The sequence below is a fragment of the Apium graveolens genome, chromosome 8 (genome assembly GCF_009905375.1).
Source record: "Apium graveolens cultivar Ventura chromosome 8, ASM990537v1, whole genome shotgun sequence".
Classification (NCBI taxonomy): domain Eukaryota; kingdom Viridiplantae; phylum Streptophyta; class Magnoliopsida; order Apiales; family Apiaceae; genus Apium; species Apium graveolens.
The window spans coordinates 44887027-44896483 of NC_133654.1; the positions used below are offsets into that span (position 1 = coordinate 44887027).

Consider the following 9457-nt stretch of genomic DNA (forward strand, 5'->3'; position numbering starts at 1 on the left):
CTCGACTAATCCTTGGGCGGATGGCCAATTATGTTATATTATTTTAATTGAATTAATATTTAAAAATTAATATATATAATTATAAAAAAATATTGATGATGGTGTATCATATATTTATGAATTAAAATATACTTTATTATATACTAAATTATAGTATTTATTAGATGATATTAATAATCCATATGTTTTGATATACATGTTTTATATTTTATTCATATATATTAAGTGAAGATTTATAATAATAATGAAGAAAATATTAGATAAAAAAAATTAAGGAGATATGAAAATGAAGAAAGAAAAGAATGAATGGAGCAAGAAAAGATAATTAATAAGGAGAGATATATAATTGAAAATAAATTTATTTATTTATTTTTAAAAGGGTATAGCTGTAGAGACACATGTTCAATTGTACTAATATAGCTTAGATTTTGTAGAAGTTGTTGTACATGGATGGAGTATTAACCAACTATTTGAAACAAATAATTTGATATTTTATATGATAGTAAAATTTATTTTTTGCTAAATTTTAAAGTGAACGATAATTGAACAAGAAATAAAAACTTTAAACACTTCAGCTGGTAACTTAGATAATCACAATCTATCTTTATTATTAAACAGTATGAAATTTAATTTGATTAATTATTTTGTTGAAGTTTGACCGAGTTCAATAAAATTATGATAAAAGATAGGAGTACATAATATGGCTAAATTTAAGAATTTGAGATGAATTTGATTTTCTCAAATTGTTTGTGCACATTCATTTTCTGAGTAAAGTTGTGAGGTGTGAACTGCACTGAAGTCTAATACGATCAGGTTTGCAGTTGATTTACAAGACAAATTCATAACACTAAAATGATGTCATCCTCTTTGATTTAAAAAAACAATATGAATAAATAATATTCTCAGCCAATTTTTTACGTTTGGTTTGGGCACAGGGTTAAGAAATATGTATAAATTAGTGAAAAAGAGAAAAAAAAAATGGGTGAAGTGGTGAGACCCATTGATTTTTAATATATAAAAAATAGATAGTGGAGTAAAAGTAGTGTGAAATGGAAGGAAAAGTGAGAAAGTGGTATGACCTATTAACTATTTTTAGTAAGTTTTGAAATATAAAGAATTGGATTTGACATCAAAAGGACTGTAAAAAAATGTTTGGAACAAAAGGAATACTTGTTTATAACCTAAAACGCGTTTCTTTGAATCACAGTATTCGAACCTGCAGGCCAGCCAAATTCCCCATGATACTTGACATTAAACTAACCATCCATGTTTTGTCTAAGCAGCAAATGCTATCCATATTTATTGATATATTTTTTTTAATATTTTATACAAAATTCTGTATATCTGGTACTACTTTTTTTATTTGCTAAGAGACGAGAGGTTGGAGTAAACTATTTGCATCATAAAACTTCCATTGTATCCGAACATCATAAAATACACTATTTGTATTTTGTACAATTTCATGTAGAACAAGATGATTTTTTATTTTCCATGATTCATTATGTTTATAAACAAAATTGTAAAAAATCATTTGGATCGTAATTTTACCAATATCTTGATGAAAACGAGAGTTATGTTTTAATTAATTATTGTAAGTAAGTGACTAAACGAAAACTCCAAAGTTCAAATATTTCTCAACAAATTTACCACTGATTTTAAATATTAAAAGGACTCAGATATAAAATAAAATGATTTTTTATAAAGAAAATCGAACTTTAAAGATCAAATTATAAACATATATAAATATAAATTTAATAAAAAAATAAGTATGTAACGGGATAAACAAGATGATTTTAAGGGATACGGCATATTTGTTAGCGATACATTAGTATTATTAGTATATGTTAATCTATATATCTTAATGTTAATCTATAAATTTATCCATCACACAATTCCTATATATTTTGCTATATTCATGAACTAACCAATTAGTTTCAATTGACCTGTCTTAATTACTGCTCCCTCCGTCCCAATTTATCTGTCCTGTTTGACTTTTTTGCGGTCAAATTGACCAAATTTTGACTGACAATTTCATATAATATATAACTGAAAAAAATATATCATTAGAAAGTACATGTAATCTACTTTAATACATATTCTTCGGTTTTTCAAAATAATTAAAATTTGATGTTTAATTTACTGTCAAAATTGAGTCAATTTGACCACAAAAAGTCAAACATGACAAATAAATTGGGACGGAGGGAGTATTTACCTATTTTTGAATTTCAAAATCAATCTATCTATGGAAAATAATTTCAAAAAAATCAAATCATGCATGATTTGCTCAATTCTGTTACATCACTCTTTCAGTCTTCTCCCCAAACATTCTCTCTCTCGCGCGCGCGCGAATTTCAGGCTACAATGGATGACCATTGCATCTGAAAATCAAATCTTAGCACGGAAACGTTAACAGAATCATGGAATCTCAAGGTATTGCTTCTAACCACTGTTGGCTCGTAATCAGTTTGCTTATTATCTGTGACTTTTTCATGCGATTAACCGGACATTACATTCTGGACAATTATGTTGTATGGTAGGATCCAAACGTGTTCGTGGTCGTAATACTGAAAATATTTTGAATACATCGTATACCTCAGGTAATCAAGGTATAAATTCTAATGAGCATGTCGCATTGGTACACTTTTTGTTTTGTAGTTATTACTGATTTTTTGGTTTTGTCCAATCAGAAAAAAAAACGTCGCTTCCGTGGCAGAAATGTAAATTCCATTCTTACATACATGACTAATTCCAAGAGTGCAGATAATTACCAGATGAAATCCTTCTACAATGATTCATGTAATATATGTCCTTTGATTATTTGGATCATAATCCATGTGACTGATGTAGTTTGATTCTAGAAGTTATGTTGTAGACATTAATAAGTTTCTCTTTATTCTTTGCTTTAGTTAAACCCGGATCTGATCCAATAAATATGCGTGAAAATGCATTGTCAGATAGTAGCAAGGAGAATCAGATTCCACTAATTCTGTCAACTAAATCATCTCTCAGCCGATCAAGTTTTGAGCATAGCCAATGTCTGGCGTCTACTGCGGTTCAGATAAAACTCTGCTTCCAAACACTCTAACTTTGAGTATATTTAATTTCTTTTATTTGTGATTGTTACAGGTACCAAACCTTCACCGTTGAAGCAGTCTTTGAGGACGAATAATGCATAATATCTTAGCTGTGATCCTCTAAAAACAATTAACGGTAAATTGAATTGCAGAACAATCATGTATGTTATTAGGCCTGATATTTTATGTTTACTTTGTATTCCCCTTTCATGGATGCAGGTAATTCTTTTAGCCAGTCTCCTCTGGCACCTCTATCAACAAATCTAGAATGTATTCAGAAATTACAGTCTGCAGGTTAGTCCACTTTGACATGTTTTTGTTTGCTTCTTAATATAATACTAATATTGTGTTTATACAATACCATGTTCAGCATTCAGTGGAATTGAAAATAGGTATCTTAAAAATACAAAGCTACAAGATATTAAGGTTCAAATATGTAATCAACCAATCTCTGGAGATTTGTCATTGTGTTTGGAAGATTTAGGCAAACAGTCTCGGCACAATCTTGACACGACAAAGGCTGGTAAATTCCCAAATTTTAGTTTATAGCTTTAGAATACTTAAACTTAACAATGCATGTTGATTATGCAGTTCCAGTTGTCAGTAATTATCAATCCAGTGATAAAGAGAATTTAGCCACATGACAGATGTTACTGTCAAGTCTCCATGAAGTTCAGGTTGACACTAAATTTCAACCAAGTTTTGAAAAACTGGCTAGCGACGGATGTTACCTCAATACTGTTCCAAAAGCAATACCAAACCTTAAACAACCTAGTAAATGATAATTACTCTGGTCAGTTATTTATTTTTATGCTAAAGAATATTGTTTGCTAATATAAATGTCTTTACTAAAAATTGCAGGAAAAAACCCCAGATGAGGGTGCGTCGAAAGAACTGCAGTTATAAGGAACACAGAGTATTCCTTAGTACACTGACGGATGATCCAACTTTTAGCGAAAGTATTGTGCACACGCCTGTAGGAAACGTGTCACCTTCGGATACTTCTTAAACATCAGACACAGCTTACTGAACTAATTGTTGAAAAAAATTATTTTTTTAAATTAAATGATATTGGCTGTCACTATTATGCTTTTATCCAGGTAAAAGAAAATATAGGGTGTGCAGAAAGACTCAGCGTGCCAGAGAATTAGTCGATAATTTACCATACACGCCTGCTGGAAATATGTCACGTTCATACTGTTCTCAAATATCAGGTAAATATATGCAAATTATTATATTTGTACACGATCTATCCATGGTGGTCTTATTGCTATATTACCAAAACCAGAAAGAAACTAAGTTAAATGCATCGCATAATTTGATAATTTTTGGGTCAATCATGTAGGTGTCCACATATGTGGAGAAACATGCGCAACTCCTAATACTCCATGCATTCCTAAATTACGACCCATGGGATTTGAAGGTGCGTTTCATAATTAAAAGTGTAAATTATAGTCTAATATTGTTTATGCAAATAAAAAGAGTAGGAGTTGTACTTATTAACAATGGTGTTGTTGTAGCAGGACAACAACGAAATATGGCATATCCAAAAACGCATCAAAGGGCCAAAAGTACTGTCACTTTTACACTGCCTGCATCCAGTATAGTTAAACGACCTCAAGTAACTTTAGGTTCCAGCAGTGATATCGTTGTCAAACATATATCCAAAAACACATGTGGCAAAATGAGTCCAGGTTCTTCGTCATTTGATACATCTTCCATAAAAAGTAATTATGAGCGAGGAGAAAGTTCAGGTTCTAAAAATTTATTAGGAGACTTTAACAATGTTGAAGATTGTCAACATGTTTTTCAAATATTGTAGGTGATTGTGAGGATGCTGATGCTTATGAATTTGACAATACTGTTACTAAGTGGAGTGAGTACCTCGATATCGGTGATCTTGATAAAATTTGTTCAAAGTGTCAGGCGATCATTTGGAATCATGAAAGGAACAATAAATGTGCACCCATAAAGCTTCCAACTTTCTCTCTTTGTTGTAAAAATGGTTAGATAATTCTTGAGAAATAAAAGCAACCTCCCGAACATCTCGCTTCACTCCTTAGCGGTGGTTCCCGTTTTAGGCATTTCAAGGAAAATATTAGAATGTACAACTGTATATTTGCCATGTCTTATACTGGAGGTAAAATTGATCGTAGTATCAATCGGGGCGGTGCTCCTTACTGTTTCACGGTCAAAGGTGTAAATTACCACAGTATGGGAAACTTTGTACCACTTGATGGTGAGATCCCAGAATTCTGTCAACTCTACATATATGACACTGAAGATGAAGTACATAACTGAATAAATGCCGTTAAGGGAGGACGCGATGCCGTAGATAAAGATATCGTTCAATCATTGTTAGAAATGTTGGATAAACATAATCGTTTGGTCAAAGGTTTTCGTATAGCACATGAAAGAATTAGTCAGAATGCAGTTGATGAATTTAGATTGGTTCTAATATCTTTATCTTCCGCATCTGGTCAACCTAACCATATTGGCCCATCAAATGAAGTTGTTGGGTTGATTGTCACTGACGACTATGCTAAAGGTTGCAGGGATACAATAATCCATTCAAGAACTAATGGATTGGAGAGAATTTTTGAAACTGATCCACGATTTATGCAGCTTCAGTATCCTATTCTTTTTCCTCATGGAGATATCAGATATTATCGTCAAATCCCTTTAAACAGACCAAATCAAAAAAACATAACCAACGTCAGAATACCGGAAATGAAGATCCAGATGATAAAAGGGAGAGAGAATTCATCACCATGAAAGAATATTACAATTATAAACTCATGATACGGCCTTCAGAAGGTATATTCAAAATCAATACTTAAATTTGATCACGTATATATTAGTTTTATCTCAAATTTTAAGTCTCTCATTGATTCACTCATGGATATTCAGGTTTAACTCCACATCTCGGAGGTCGTTTATGGCAGCAATATGTTATTGATGCATTTACTATGATTGAACAATACAGACTTGACTGGATCCGAGGTCACCAGACTACAATTCATTCTGATATGTACCACAACATACGAGATGCAATTAGTAAGGGTGATAGCAATCCTGAAAATGTCGGCAAGGCAACAATTTTACCAGCCTCCTTCACTGGAAATAAAAGGTACATGAATCAGTATTTCAAGGGTGCTATGGTAATTTGTCGAATACTTGGACACCCATCATTGTTCCTTACGATGACCACTAACACAATATGGCCCGAAATTCAGTGAATGTTAAAATTTATACATGGTGTTGATGTTGTTGGCGCTCCCAACGTCGTTGCAAGGGTTTTAAAATGAAAGTTGACCCGCTGCTTGATCAAATAAAAAATAAGAACTGCTTTGGACGTTGTATTGGAGGTATGTTATTTTCAGGATTTCTGCCACTAACAAATTTTTAGTTAAATTTAACAGAACATGTATGTCAGGCTTGATTTAATTATTTTATTTATCTGTCATATTACAGTAATGCACATCATAGAGTTTCAAAAGCGTGGATTTCCACATGCTCACATGCTAATATGGCTGCATCCAAACGATCGTCCCAAGACAACTCAACAAATAGATAAAATGGTTTCTGCAGAAATTCCTGACCCAAGTATTGATCCAGTGGGTTACGAAGCTATTAAGAATTACATGATCCACGGACCATGTGGCACTGACTGTGGTAAGTCTCTATATATGGTTAAGGGTCGTTGTATTAAACATTTTCCTAAAAGGTAATTCTTTAGCTTTTACATAAACTTAATTTTTCAAGACATGAGGGAGAATACACCCTTCTGAATCACCTTTTAGAAAAATAATCTTTTTAGATTTATTATAATGAATTTGAAATATGGTTTTTTCCTTTTTAACATGTATAATTCTCACACATACTTTGACGACTGTGGCTTTCCAATTTATAAGAGGAGGAAAACTGGAATTACCGTAATGAAAAAGGGAATTGACCTGGATAATCGGTATGTTATCCCCTACAATCGAGATCTTCTAATAAGATTTCAATGTCACACAGATCTAGATATTTGTAACAGCTCCAGATCATTGAAATATCTGTACAAGTATTGTTTAAGAGGACATGATACCGCCACCATGTGTTTGAGGAAAAAAACAAAACAGAAAATGGGTGCACATCACCAATCACTCCTGAGAAACGTCCGCTTGATGAAATCAAACAATACTTGGATGGAAGATATGTTTGTGCATCTGAAGCATCATGGAGGATATTTGGTTTTGACATCCATTCCCGTTGGCCTTCTGTTGAACGATTGCCAATACATCTACCGAATGACAAGCATGTGTCGTTTAAGGGCTCACAAAATTTACAGGAAGTTTGCGTCAATGCTGGAACAAAGAAAAGCAAATTAGAAGCATGGTTTGATGTAAATAAAATATATACAGAGGCCATAAATTTAACCTATTCAGAATTCCCAAGCAAGTTTACATGGCATCCACAACCTGGTATCTGTAAACAGAGGAAAAGAGGTGATGTCATTGGTAGGCTTGTTGAATTTCATTCATCTAGCGGTGAACTATTATATCTCTGCATGCTCCTGCTCAAGATTAAAGGTGCTGTATGTTTTGATGATTTGAAGACAGTCAATGACCATGTTTATAACTCTTTTCACGACGCCTGTGTTGCGCTGGTTATCCTCCAAAATGACCAGCAATGGCACGAAGCTATAGCTGAAAATGCGCATACATCTATGCCTCCACAGCTACGTGCCATATTTGTCAACATTTTAGTATACAGTCCAATCTCTCATCCGCGTAGCCTTTGGGAATCTCATTGGGGATGTATGTCAGATGATATTGTTCTTGTGAAGAGACACCTCACTGAGAATCTAAACCTTTATCTATCAGATTTTGAGATCCAGAATTACGGTCTTGCATGTATGAGCTGTTAATAATGCTTTATACATATTACATGTTCCAGGTTTGTCTTAATGTTATAATTTTTTATTAATTTTATGGCAGAGATAGAGAAATTGTTGAATGATATTGGTAAAAGCCTGAGAAACTTCCCAGATATGCCATTTCCAGGAGATGTTTTTTTTCCAACTCTGAGAATAGACTAATTCTCGAGGAAACATCTTATGATACAGAAGAAATGAAGAGAACCCATGCAAGAAATCATAGTCTTCTCTGTTAGGTCACACACACTGTAGAAGGGGGTTGAATACAGTGTTTACTACAATCAAATCGAATATAAGAACTCAAGTAACAAAACACAGATTTTTATTTAACACAATAAACTCTGTTACAAAGAACTGTCCTCTCTCAGTTATGAACAAATTATCACGAGAGCTGTTAGGGTTACAATAAATAATAAACTCGATTATGATAACACATATAGTGTAAACCATATGCATGTGTTTATATACTACACAGTTACAAGATAATCTTCTAATTGATATCGAATATAATTTTGCTTCCTAATATATATCAATCAGTTATCTTTTCTTCCAAGTATTCTATTCCTCATAGAATTCCTCTCCATGCATATCTCTTCTTATGTTTGTCTTGATCTTCTTTCCTTTCAATCAACCGCCTTCCTTATCTGAACGTATCCTTAAGTTCTGATATTATCTCCTGATAAATATCTCCTGATAACTTAAGTTCTGACAACTTAAGTTCTGATATCTTAAGTCCCGACTTCAGTATAAGTACTGATTTCCAGTTAAGTACTGATTTGTCCTGTTAAGTAAGATCTGAAAACTAAACATAAATCATATTAGACATGACATCACAAATATATCTAACAATCTCCCCAACTTGTAAATTAGCATAATATACAAGTTTAACAGATATTTGATGATGTAAAAAACATTAAGTACAAATGCATGAGAATTTGACTAGATAACTACAACTTACAGTCCTTGTAGCTTTACCATCCTCAAGGTCTGATAACAGTTTCAGTGTGTATACACTTCAGAATTTAAGCAGTTGTAGATCTTTGACTTGGCTTCTTTGATATCAGGAGTTGTTCTGAGATATTTCTTCAACAAACATCTCTCAATATATTCAAGTTCATTGACCATCCTCCTTTTAGCATTCTTCAATTCAACTGTATCTTCACCAGTTTGAAAAATAGCAGCCATGAGATCATTTATTTTAGCTTTCCTTATATCCTAATCTAGTATGATGATATAGGCTTTATCAGACTCAAGATTGAATTCAAGTCCCTTAATACCAGAAAATATAGTGATGATTTTAGCAGTATTAGGCTTCATTTCAATAATTTCTCCACTGTGAGATCTGTACTTGGGACAGTATGGGCTGTCAGACTTTACAGAGTAAAGCTGCTTCTGTCTTTGAATATTTGATTTTAAACACCCTGCAGCACCATCTGTTGATCTATTTTTAATTTGAAGCAGA

General features: G+C 32.7%; 1 protein-coding gene across 1 annotated transcript; it reads left to right on the forward strand.

Annotated features, from left to right (window-relative positions):
• The first annotated feature begins 6378 nt into the window (after positions 1–6378).
• Positions 6379–8157, forward strand: LOC141679536 (uncharacterized). Its single transcript, XM_074486013.1, has 4 exons — positions 6379–6442; positions 6549–6749; positions 7199–7963; positions 8057–8157. The coding sequence occupies exons 1-4, from the start codon at positions 6379–6381 to the stop codon at positions 8155–8157; spliced, it is 1131 nt and encodes a 376-aa protein (XP_074342114.1).
• Positions 8158–9457: the final 1300 nt, after the last annotated feature.

Excerpts from the sequence above, each read along its gene's own strand:
- LOC141679536 (XM_074486013.1), top strand. The coding sequence starts at position 6,379 with ATGAAAGTTGACCCGCTGCTTGATCAAATAAAAAATAAGAACTGCTTT. Across the intron at positions 6,443-6,548 it reads CTTTGGACGTTGTATTGGAG|TAATGCACATCATAGAGTTT; the intron begins GTATGTTATTTT and ends GTCATATTACAG. Across the intron at positions 6,750-7,198 it reads ACCATGTGGCACTGACTGTG|AAAATGGGTGCACATCACCA; the intron begins GTAAGTCTCTAT and ends AAAACAAAACAG.